At 36.6% G+C, this 13,776-nt stretch overlaps 1 protein-coding gene across 5 annotated transcripts in view; it reads right to left on the bottom strand.

The window, feature by feature from the left end:
* Positions 1 to 13,776, bottom strand: part of SWT1 (SWT1 RNA endoribonuclease homolog) — a 103,280-nt gene that overhangs the window by 1,074 nt on the left and 88,430 nt on the right. For all 5 annotated transcript variants that reach the window (XM_068541408.1, XM_068541411.1, XM_068541412.1 and 2 more), the window contains one exon: positions 13,078 to 13,142. In XM_068541408.1, coding sequence (XP_068397509.1) covers positions 13,078 to 13,142 — 65 coding nt within the window. The remainder of the gene's footprint in view (positions 1 to 13,077; positions 13,143 to 13,776) is intronic.

Raw genomic sequence — 13,776 nt, 5'->3', positions numbered from 1 at the left:
GGAGGATAAGCACTTAGCAGCATGGGTTCGCAGACAGTCAGCATGGAGATGATTCTGGTGCAATTCCTTAATTCAGGAATAGAGGTTCCCATGGCAGACCTGCTGTCAACAAGAATGCTGTGGAGGAGATCACATATTTTTGTTTGATTTGGCTTGGGAGTCAGAGAACAGGTAACCTGGAGGATACTAAGAGGGCGCACCTCCAGACAGGAACAGACGCTGGCGAGGGGACAGGACGTTGACAGAGCGCCAACTCTTACAGAGAACTGTCAAGATAGGTAACCTAGCCATTAACAAATGCATACTAGATAATTACTCTAAACCAGAGGTGGGGAAGCAGGGAGTAAAGGCCTGATATCTGCCATGACTACTCACAATTTTATCTAAGATGAAGCCCGGCTGGACTCTCAAAAGCTGACAGGAGGCCTGCAAGCTGTGAGATCTTTAAGTTATTGGTTAGAGCACCAATCCATTATACATGGTGTCTATAGAGTTCAAATCTCATGGAAACCTATTTAAATCTACTGAGAGATGGTCTACATAAGCTCACAAAGAATAGCCAGTACCCAGTACAGCATCTGATATATAAGGTGTTCAAGAAATGGCAGTTAGGAAAATTACACTGTTACGACTTCTTTGGCTTCTAAGATTGCTCTGAACCATCTCCAGAGTGGTGGGGAGGACTACTAGCTACCTTTTCACACTACCCCTCCTCTGCCCCTCCACCCCCATGGATCCCTTGATGTAGGGTACAAAGGAAAAAGAAGTCAATCAGAACTCAAGGACTAGGATGAGAGCTAGTAGCGGCAGCAAAGTAAATACACTATATTTTGAGCAGCCTCACTTCCTGAAGACGCGTGGCTTCCCGGGGCTGGCTAAAACCTGACTTTTGGCTTTGTGTTACTCTAGTCCTCTTTCCTGTATTTAGAGTGCTTAAAATCAGTGTTATGTTGTTGCCAGTTCTTTACGACTGCTCAGAAAATGATTTTCTGAAGACCCTAAGAGGTCCAAAATTGGAGAGATGTAAAATGTTTTCTTATAAACTTGAAAATGAAATAAAAAGGGCAGGCCCCTATTCTTGTTCTTGGTTACTTATTCCACATGTGGAAGAAAATTCCTTTAGTAACTAGACTTTTAATCTATTTCGATGTCTTTTCTTTTTCTTCTCCTCTTTTTTCCTCCTCTCATAGTTAAGAGGAGAGCCCTATCCCCTCTTTTCATCCTAATGGCATTTCGTTTTATTTGTGGGAGTCAGCATTCTGACAATGGATTATCACCTACAGATTTTGTTTCCTGCATCAAGTTGTCATTGCTGGCTGAGCAAAGTACCAGGTGTTTTTCATCACATGTGTTGGGTCTATACTAGACTATGAAGATAGGAATTCTTGAGTTCCTTTTCCCTGTGGATTATATGTAGAATGGCAGAATATCAGATATGGCAGAATATTAACACTTTTGTCTACCATTCTGTAGCATCCCCAGTGAATCATCTCACCTTGCCTTTCACCTCTTGGTGATGAGATATTTACAACTGAGAGAAAGGCCATTACATATTTTGATATCTCTTAATTGCCAGAAAGTTCTTCCTTTACATTGAGCCTTAAAAAAATACCTATCTGACCTGTCTGCCTAAATTAAAAGAAAACAAAAAGTTGTTATCCTTATTTCTTCCAATAGTACAAATATTTTATGTCCCTTATAGTGACCCTATTCCTCTTTTCCAAACTAAACAATCCCAACTCCTAATCCTTTCTGGAACAAAGCTCAAGACTGGAGGTTGCTTCTAGTTCTGCAATTCTATATTGCTCATGAAACTTCTAAAGAACTGCCGCTGTTTTTCTAAACTGTCCTATTATGAGTATCAAACTTAATCTGACCAAATCTCAGATGGGTCAAAATAACTGGAAATTTGATCAGATCAATTAAAAAATAATTCCAGTGGTTATCTGACTCATTTCCATAGCTAATTTTGTCAAAGTGGCATGGCAGTAGTGAATTTAAGTGCCCTAACTCCAATATTTGATGCAGTTTTTCCAAAATCCTTTTTAGGTACAAGAAAAAAGTCTACAATGGATATCTGTTTTACAACTCTCTCAATGTTTCTATACATTTGCAATGTGCATCTCAAATAAAGGAAAAATGGAATACAGTGTAGTGCATATAAAAACAGTATACAAACAGTTTCTGATTCAGAAGGTCCGGGCTGGAGCCTTAGAGTTGGCATTCCTTGCAAGTTCCCAGGTGGTGCTGACACTCAGGTCCAGGAACCACAGCTCTAATGTAATCTAGAAGATACTACCATGGAGCCAATTCCTGGAGTCAGAAAGCAGTAATCCCTGAAAGCACCTGCTGGAAGGAAAACAACGCTCCTCCTGATACACATGCCTCAGGCAGCATATTATCTGGATACGCCAAGTACTTTATGGAGCTGATGTCACAAACTAATGTGCATTTCACATAGAAAAAATGACCTTAGAGACTTGTCTTGCAAACATGCCAGAACATTCTGTCAAACAAAGTGAATTAAATACTGTTCCTAACTTACTTCTCATATATGTAGAAGATATCACACAAGATATTTGTTTGGTAATCTGTTTGATAACCTTGTTATAATTTACCATCCTGGATTTTCTGAGCAAACTCCTCATCTGCCCAGGGTAAGCAGTGCTCAGACCCCACTGGCAAGAGCAAAAGCTATAACAAAGAACCTACAAACTACAGAAGACAGAAAACACTGATTTATACATATAAACACCAAGGTTCTACTGTGTCATGGAATTCAACTTTTGATCAAAGTTACTTTCAATCTGAAACCTTAATTACTTGCTTTATCAGAACCTACAAAATAGTTTTCTGTTCTTGAGCTACTTAATTTCCTCCCTATTGCAATAAATATGGTGTTGGGCACATCAATAGCCTCTTCCTTCACAAGGAACACTTTACAAATCAAAAACAAAGATTAGCAAATTCAGACAATCTAAGTAACTGTCTTTGCCAAGTTAAATCATTCTTCTGTTTTCACCTCTGAGTCACAGGGAAACTCTGCTACCTCTTATCTATTGTGTTTGGCTCTGTATCTAGTATAACTTACTGAAACAAAAAGAACCTCTGTCTTCTGGCAGCTTACATGAGCTGTGGAGTACACCAGAGGCTAATATGGGAGGGACCACTCACTGAAAATAATTTCAAAACAAACAACAGAGTAACAAATCTAAAAGCTAATAACCAAAAGCCCGTTGAACAGCAATCCCCATTTTCCAATGCATTCAAGATATTAGATGTATTTGATTTCTCTTAAAACTCACGCTTTTAGGATATAAGAGGGAGCTTATTAATTAATATCATAATTCAAATCCCTGGCATAGTAAGTGGAAGGAAAACAAAGAAGAGAAAAACGGGTACTACCACTTTAACTTTGAACATTCAAGCTTGACCCTTGCACCCCTCACCCCTGCAAAAAACAAACAAACAAACAAACAAAAACCCAAAACCTCCAAAGTATTTAAACAGTAAGCTGAAGTCAAAATAATTTTAGACATTTGATTGAAACCATCCTGCAAGGGACTCTGTCCTCCAAGTTATATATGGTGAGCTTTCTACACCTTCAAAAGTATCACTAAGGTTGGAAGACATTGTATTTTTGATACAAATCTCATGTACACAAACCTTTAAATCTGGATTATCTGTAAAGATATATAAATAAGAGTACAACTGATTAATTGAGAGTCTGAATATCAGGGTAAAAAACCATTTTCACCCCCAGCTACAACAGATAATGCATGCCCCACTGGCTTCAGATTTTCTTAGAAAACTTATTTTAATCCAGTGAGTGAGTGAATTTTCATAGTTGTGCTGCCTAGTAACATTTGTGTATGATTATCAACCCTAGTGTCTTGATATCATCAAATATATTTATCAATCTAGAGTTTTACCAGTAGAAGCACCTTGATAATTAACTTTGTCACCATGTCTGCTCATACAATTTTATAGCTACACAAATATATCTGCAAATTACAAATGGCAAATAAACTGTGGTTTAGTGATACAGTGGCACATTACACAGCAGTGAAAATACCATCAGTTCTGTTACAGTTCTTGTTTAGAACACAAGAATTTGTTGCAACACCATTGATACATTAAGGAACAATTTGAGCACAACAAAAATTTCGTATTTTCTTATACAGGATTTCAGCAGTGAAAAATGCTAGATGAACAGAGAAAACTACACTGCAGCTGAACCAAACTGTTTAGGAATACACACAATACACACATGCATGTACTTCAAACACGTACCAGCTACCTCAGCTTTCCTCCTGTTATGAGCCACATCTCTTCATATCTGGTGCTACACCCTTATATCCAATTTCAGATTCTACCACATCACACTAATCCACAGGCTACAACCTTTCCTATGATCACGTCCATAAGCAAACTTCACCTTCTTTTAAAGGTAAAGTGTCAGATTTATTTTAGGACTTATGTATTTTTTAACCATTTAACATGTGTAAAACTGTGATACTATTTAGATTAGGTTCCTATCTTTTTTTCAATGTCCCTTATTAAGTTTTTGAGTGACGTACCCCAACTCCACCTTTTCTATGAGACCTGTGGCTTTTATTGCATGAATTTGCATAGTTCAGTATGCAGTATGCAATTTGCATAACAGTGATACTTAGGAACACATATGTCATGTTATAATAGAACTGAGTGTAAACTTGACTATTGCTCCGTGCCTCAACATGGATGAATCTCAATGTTGAATTAAAGAACAATACGAAGAGGGCAGACAGCAGAAGCAAGAAGAACAATTCTGCAGCCTGTGGAAGGAAAACCATATTCGCAGAAAGACAGACAAAATGAAAAGGCAGAGAACTTTGTATCAGATGAAGTAACAAGATAAAACCCCAGAAAAACAACTAAATGAAGTGGAGATAGGCAACCTTCCAGAAAAAGAATTCAGAATAATGACAGTGAAGATGATTCAGGACCTTGGAAAAACAATGGAGGCAAAGATCGAGAAGATGCAAGAAATGTTTAACAAAGACCTAGAAGAATTAAAGAACAAACAAACAGAGATGAACAATACAATAACTGAAATGAAAAATACACTAGAAGGAATCAATAGCAGAATAACTGAGGCAAAAGAACGGATAAGTGACCTGGAAAACAGAATGGTGGAATTCACTGCTGCGGAACGGAATAAAGAAAAAACAATGAAAAGAAATGAAGACAGCCTAAGAGACCTTTGGGACAACATTTAAGTGCAACAACATTCACATTTATAGGGGTCCCAGAAGGAGAAGAGAGAGAGAAAGGACCTGAAAAAATATCTGAAGAGATTACAGTCGAAAACGTCCCTAACATGGTTAGGAAATAGCCACCCAAGTCCAGGAAGCTCAGAGAGTCCCAGGCAGGATAAACCCAAGGAGAAACAGGGCGAGACACATAGTAATCAAATTGACAAAAATTAAAGACAAAGAAAAATTATTGAAAGCAACAAGGGAAAACAACAAATAACATACACGGGAACTCCCATAAGGTTAACAGTTGATTTCTCAGCAGAAACTCTACAAGCCAGAAGGGAGTGGCACGATATATTTAAAGTGATGAAAGGGAAAAACCTACAACCAAGATTACTCTACCTGGCAAGGATCTCATTCAGATTCGACGGAGAAATCAAAAGCTTTACAGAAAAGCAAAAGTTAAGAGAATTCAGCACCACCAAATCAGCTCTACAACAAATGCTAAAGGAAATTCTCTAAGGGGGAGACACAAGAGAAGAAAAGGACCAACAAACACAAACCCATAACAATTAAGAAAATGGTAACAGGAACATACATATCGATAATTACCTTAAACGTGAATGTAGTAAATGCTCCAACCAAAAGACACAGGCTCGCTGAATGGATACAAAAACAAGACCCATACATACGCTGTCTACAAGAGACCCACATCAGACCTAGGGACACATACAGACTGAAAGTGAGGGGATGGAAAAAGATATTCCATGCAAATGGAAATCAAAAGAAAGCTGGAGTAGCAATACACATATCGGATAAAATAGACTTAAAAATAAAGAATGTTACAAGAGACAAAGAAGGACACTACATAATGATCAAGCGATCAATCCAAGAAGAAGATATAACAGTTATAAATATATATGCATCCAACACAGAAGCAACTCAATACATAAGGCAACTCCTAACAGCTATAAAAGAGGAAATTGACGGTAACACAATAATAGCGGGGGACGTTAACACCTCCCTTACTTCACTGGACAGATCATCCAGATAGAAAATTAATAAAGAAACACAAGCTTTAAATGACATAATAGACCAGATAGATTTAATTGATATTTATAGGACATTCCATCCAAAAACAGCAGATTACCCTTTCTTCTCAAGTGCACATGGAACATCCTCCAGGATAGATCACATCTTGGGTCACAAATCAAGCCTTGGTAAATTTAAGAAAACAGAAATATCAAGCATCTTTTCCGACCACAACGCTATGAGATTAGAAATCAATTACAGGGAAAAAAACGTAAAAAACACAAACACATAGAGGTTAAACAATACGTTACTAAATAACCAAGAGATCACTGAAGAAATCAAAGAGGAAACCAAAAAATACCTAGAGATAAAAGACAACGAAAACACGATAATCCAAAACCTATGGGATGCAGCAAAAGCAGTTTTAAGAAGGAAGATTGTAGCAATACAAGCCTACCTCAAGAAACAAGAGACATCTCAAAAAACCAATCTAACCTTACACCCAAAGGAACTAGAGAAAGAAGAACAAACAAAACCCAAAGTTAGTCGAAGGAAAGAAATCATAAAGATCAGAGCAGAAATAAATGAAATAGAAACAAAGAAAACAATGGCAAACATCAATAAAACTAAAAGCTGGTTCTTTGAGAAGATAAACAAAATTGATAAACCTTTAGCCAGACTCATCAAGAAAAAGAGGGAGAGGACTCAAGTCAATAAATTAGAAATGAAAAAGGAAAAGTTACAATGGACACCACAGAAATACAAAGCATCATAAGAGACTACTACAAGCGACTCTATGCCAATAAAACGGACAATCTGGAAGAAATGGACAAATTCTTAGAAAGGTATAACCTTCCAAGACTGAACCAGGAAGAAACAGAAAATATGAACAGACCAATCACAAGTAATGAAACTGAGACGGTGATTAAAAATCTTCCAACAAACAGAAGTCCAGGACCAAATGGCTTCACAGGTGAATTCTATCAAACATTTAGAGAAGAACTAACACCCATTATTCTCAAACTCTTCCAAAAAATTGCAGAGGAAGGAACACTCTCAAACTCATTCTATGAGGCCACCATCACCCTGATACCAAAACCAGACAAAGAAAATTACAGACCAATATCACTGATGAATATAGATGCAAAAATCCTCAACAAAATACTAGCAAACAGAATCCAACAACACATTAAAAGGATCATACACCACGATCAAGTGGGATTTATCCCAGGGATGCAAGGATTCTTCAATATATGCAAATCAATCAATGTGATACACCATATTAACAGATTGAAGAAGAAAAACAATATGATCATCTCAATAGATGCAGAAAAAGCTTTTGACAAAATTCAACACCCACTTATGATAAAAACTCTCCAGAAAGTGGGCATAGAGGGAACCTACCTCAACATAATAAAGGCCATATACTACAAACCCACAGCAAACATCATTCTCAATGGTGAAAAACTGAAAGCATTTCCTCTAAGATCAGGAACAAGAAAAGGATGTCCACTCTAGCCACTATTATTCAACATACTTTTGGAAGTCCTAGCCACTGCAATCAGAGAAGTAAAAGAAATACAAATTGGAAAAGAAGAAGTAAAACTGGCACTGTTTGCAGATGACATACTATACATAGAGAATCCTAAAGATGCCACCAGAAAACTACTAGAGCTAATCAATGAATATAGTAAAGTTGCAGGATACTAAATTAACGCACAGAAATCTCTCGCATTCCTATACACTAAAAACAAAAGATCAGAAAGAGAAATTAAGGAAACAATCCCATTCACCATTGCAACAAAAAGAATAAAATACCTAGGAATAAACCTACCTAAGGAGGTAAAAGACCGGTACTCAGAAAACTATAAGACACTGATGAAAGAAATCAAGATGACACAAACAGATGGAGAGATATACCATGTTCTTGGATTGGAAGAATCAATATTGTGAAAATGACTATACTACCCAAAGCAATCTACAGATTCAATGCAATCCCTATCAAATTACCAGTGGCATTTTTTTACAGAACTGGAACAAAAAATCTTAAAATTTGTATGGAGACACAAAAGACCCTGAGAATACACAAAGCAGTCTTGTGGGAAGAAAACGGAGGTGGAGGAATCAAGACTCCCTGACTTCAGACTATACTACAAAGCTACAGTAATCAAGACAATATGGTACTGGCACAAAAACAAATATAGATCATTGGAACAGGAGAGAATGCCTAGAGAGGAACCCATGCACCTATGGTCAACTAATCTATGACAAAGGAGGCAAGGACATACAGTGGAGAAAAGACAGTCTCTTCAATAAGTGGTGCTGGGAAAACTGAACAGCTACATGTAAAAGAATGAAATTAGAACACTCCCTAACACCATACACAAAAATAAACTCAAAATGCATTAAAGACCTAAATGTAAGACCGGACACTATAAAACACTTAGAGGAAAATATAGGAAGAACACTCTTTGACGTAAATCAACAGCAAGGTCTTTTCTGACCCACCTCCTAGAGTAATGGAAATAAAAATGAAACTAAACAAATGGGACCCAATGAAACTTAAAAGCTTTTGCACAGCAAAGGAAGCTGTAAACAAGACGAAAAGACAACCCTCAGAATGGGAGAAAATATTTGCAAACGAATAACGGACAAAGGATTAATCTCCAAAATATATAAACAGCTCATGCAGCTCAATATTAAAAAAACAAACAACCCAATCCAAAAATGGGCAGAAGACCTAAATAGACATTTCTCTAAAGAAGACATACAGATGGCCCAGAAGCACATGAAAAGCTGCTCAACATCATTAATTATTAGAGAAATGCAAATCAAGACTACAATGAGGTATCACCTCACACCAGTTAGAATGGGCATCATCAGAAAATCTACAAACAACAAATGCTGAAGAGGGTGTGGAGAAAAAGGAACCCTCTTGCACTGTTGGTGGGAATGTAAATTGATACAGCCACTATGGAGAACAGTATGGAGGTTCCTTAAAAAACCAAAAATAGAATTACCATAGGACTCAGCAATCCCACTACTGGGCATATACCCAGAGAAAACCGTAATTCAAAAAGACACATGCACCCCAATGTTCATTGCAGCACTATTTACAATAGGCAGGTCATGGAAGCAACCTAAATGCCCATCGACAGACGAATGGATAAAGAAGGTGTGGTACATATATACAATGGAATATTACTCAGCCATAAGAAGGAACGAAACTGGGTCATTTGTAGAGACGTGGATGGATCTAGAGACTGTCATACAGAGTGAAGTAAGTCAGAAAGAGAAAAACAAATATTGTATATTAACGCATATATGTGGAACCTAGAAAAATGGTACCGATGAACTGGTTTGCAGGGCAGAAATGGAGACACAGATGTAGAGAACAAACGTATGGACACGAAGGGGGGAAAGTGGCAGGGGGGGTGGTGCTGGTAGGATGAATTGGGAGATTAGGATTGACATATATACACCAATATGTATAAAATAGATAACTAATAAGAACCTGCTGTATAAAAAAATAAATAAAATAAAATTCAAAAATTCAAAAAATAAATAAAAACAAAATAAGCCTTGATTCCCCATTCATACCATCTGAGAGGGTCCCTTTAAAGATGGAGGCTGATGAAAAATTTGAAAATGGCTATCACTTGTAGAATATATGACCACCATTATTGTATGTAATTTTTGTTTGTTTTTTGGCTGTCTTTCCTCCCCATCCACCAGCCCCCTTCCCCTCCTTTAACATGAGCTAAAGGGCAGAATGGTGTGATGGGAAAAAGAAAAGAAAAATTTTGGTAAAGCTAGTATTTTGATAAGAACCCTAAATACTTCTTTATACATTACTAGTTTCGAAAATAAACTACGAGAATCTTTGGGGAGAAGAATTTGTCAACAGATTGTCAAGATCTTTTAAGATGTTCATATTCTAAAGAAATAGAAACATGGTCAAAGATTTCTGCAGATACTGAACACAGTATTACATAAAGTGGTTTAAAAATGGAAATATGGTCAATGGCCAACATTTAAGGAAATACTTAACTGAATCATGGTACATTTAGACAATGTAAGTATATATAGACACTAAAAATGATGCTTGTTGAGATTCTGGTTACAGAGGTGTGGGTTATTGAGGTTTGTTAAGTTGGAAAATAAATAGTATACAGAACCATATATATACAGTATAATCTATATAAAAGTATATTAAAAAATGAAATTTATCTGCAATTTCTGCATTTTTATAAGCATGTATTATATTGATTACATAATAAGTAAAATTTTTAAGTAAAAACAAACAGACAAACAAACAAACAATATGGATCAATGGAACAGAATAGAGAGCCCAGAAATAAATCCACACACCAATGGACAATTAATCTTCTACAAAGGAGGCAAGAATATACAGTGGGGAAAAGACAGTCTCTTCAGCAAGTGGGGTTGGGAAAGTTGGACAGCCGAATGTAAACCAATGAAGCTAGAACACACCCTCACACCATACACAAAAATAAACTCAAAATGGCTTAAAGACTTAAATATAAGACAAGACACCATAAAACTCCTAGAAGAGAACATAGGCAAAACATTCTCTGACATAAATCGTAGCAGTGTTTTCTTTGGTCAGTCTCCCAAGGCAACAGAAATAAAAGCAAATATAAACAAATGGGACCTAATCAAACTTGTAAGCTTTTGCACAGCAAAGGAAACCATAAACAAAATGAGAAGACAACCTACAGAATGGGAGAAAATATTGGCAAATGATGCGACTGGCAACAGCTTACTTTCCAAAGTATGCAAACAGCTCATACAACTCAACAACAACAAAAACAAACAACCCAATCGAAAAATGGGCAGAAGACCTAAATAGACATTTCTCCAAAGAAGACATACAGATGGCCAGTAGGCACATGAAAAGATGCTCATCATCCCCAATTATTAGAGAAATGCAAATCAAAACTACAGTGAGGTACCATCTCACACCGGTCAGAATGGAAATGGGTGTGGAGAAAAGGGAACGCTTTTACACTGTTGGTGGGAATGTAAATTGGTGCAGCCACTGTGGAAAACAGTATGGAGGTTCTTCAAAAAACTAAAAGTAGAGTTGCCATATGATCCAGCAATCCCACTCCTGGGCATACACCCAGACAAAGCTATAATTTGAAAAGATACATGCACCCCTGTGTTCACAGCAGTACTATTTACAATAGCCAAGACATGGATACAACCTAAATGTCCACTGACAGATGAATGGAGAAAGATGTGGTATACACACACAGACACAGACACACACACACACACACACACACACACACACAATGGAATATTACTCAGCCATAAAAAAGAATGAAATAATGCCATTTGCAGCAACAGGGATGGACCTTTTAAGTGAAGTAAGTCAGAAAGACAAATACTGTATGATATCACTTACATGTGGAATCTTAAAATATGACACAAATGAACATATCTTTGAAATAAAAGCAGATTCACAGATACAGAGAACAGACTTGTGTTTGCCAAGGGGGAGGCGGGGTGGGGGAGGGAAGGATTGGGAGTTGGGGGTTAGCAGATGCAAACTATTACATTTAGAATGGATAAACAACAAGGTCCTACCATATAGCACAGAGAACTATATTCGATATCCTGTGATAAACCATAATGGAAAAGAATATGAAAAAGAATATATATATATATGTATAACTGAGTCACTTTGCTGTACAGCAGAAATTAACACAACACTGTAAATCAACTGTACTTCAATAAAATTTTTTTAAAAACCCCAATATGGGTTGGGGGTTGGGGGCAGGGGTTATGGGACTGGAGGGCAACTCTGGAAGGGTTAAATGGGTACTTAATCCTCATGAATTTGTCTGCCTTAGCCCAGGATTGAAGGGCTTTACACCTATACCCTGTGCATACAAGAATCAGATTTATACTACTTCCCCCTTCTTATTACAAGTCAATGCTATAAAACAAACCATATATATATATATATATATATATATATATATATGTATATATCCCCACTAAGGAGAAAATGGGAGGGAGGATACAAATAAGGGTGGGTAAAGGTCTACTTTATCAAATGAATGGCAGGCATCTGAGTATTCTTTATACCAGCTGTTCTTCAAAACATAGACTGGGGAATGTAGACTCTTTCAAAGGGTCTGTGAGGTCAAAGCTATTTCCGTAAGACTAAGACGTGATTTGCCTTTTGAATTCTCATCCTTATGAGAGTGTACAACAGTTTTCCATAGATATGTAACACGGGATTATTGAGACTAAATGCAAAAGAAGCTATGAGAATCTACCTGTCTTCTATTAAGTCAGACATTAAGAGATTTGCAAAAATCTCTTACAATGCCATGCTTGTAAGTAATATTTTGTGTTTGGGAAAAATTATTTTCATAATTATGTTACTTATCATAACATGTAATTAGCTGTTATTTTTAAATGAATATTTTTAAATTTCTCAATTCTAATATCTAATACAGTAAATATAGATAGATAAGACCCACATGAGCAAAAGCTCTTAGGGGTCTTCAGTATTTTTTTAAAAATATAAAAGAGCCTTGATGCCCCAAAGCTTGAGAACCACTTTAAAACTGAAACTTGCTATGTGCATACACACATACACACACAGCTCTTACGTATGTATGAGATATTTCATATTTAGAAAGGTTAAAAAAAAAATCATAGTTTAGTGAAGACGTAAAAAGAACCCTTCAGCACCACCACCAAGTGGTGCTATACATGGTAAAAGCGTGTTACACTGATATATCTACACACAGATATGACTTACCGATACTCAGCCTGTGAAACACAATCATAAAGTTCCTGGGCAGTAAATTTGACATTTTTATTTACCTGAAAAGAACCAAGATATAGCTATTTAAAATGCATATTAAGTCAAATGAGTGGTGAGAGCACAATTAGAATGGCCCATATTCTGAGGGAGCAGAATGTCAAGTTACTAGTTTTTGCATAAAAAGGACTAAATAATAACAATTAGAAGATCAGTGACCATAATACTAACACTGAACTATGTGTAAAAATATTAGTCCTATTGTTACAACTTAATCTGTTCAGAGAACCAGAAGAAGTGAGATGGTCCTGGCGTTAGTGGGAATCTCAAAAAAGCAGATGATCATTTTATACATCAAATGGACAGAAAAAAATGTGTAGTACATGAAACACTAAATTCTACCACTACTGGCTCTTATCAACAGATTCACGCATCAATTAGCCTAGCCCTAATGTACTTATTCAATATTTATTTTTCTGGGGAAAGTAAATAAGTTGTTGAAAAAAATTTTTTAACAGCTGTACTTAAAAGACTACAGTAGATTTGGGGTCCCATAGGTAGACTACTGTAAGCAGAATCAGCCAGCTCTTGTTTATTTCATGAACAATAGAAATAATTCAAGCTGAAAGAAGAAGTTAAATATTCAACTCTAACAACATTTGAATACTATGATTGACCCTCCTGAAAGTTATTACT

Source organism: Eschrichtius robustus, chromosome 3 (assembly GCF_028021215.1).
Source record: "Eschrichtius robustus isolate mEscRob2 chromosome 3, mEscRob2.pri, whole genome shotgun sequence".
NCBI classification, from domain to species: Eukaryota; Metazoa; Chordata; class Mammalia; order Artiodactyla; family Eschrichtiidae; genus Eschrichtius; species Eschrichtius robustus.
This window is presented reverse-complemented; position numbering and strand designations above follow the sequence as displayed.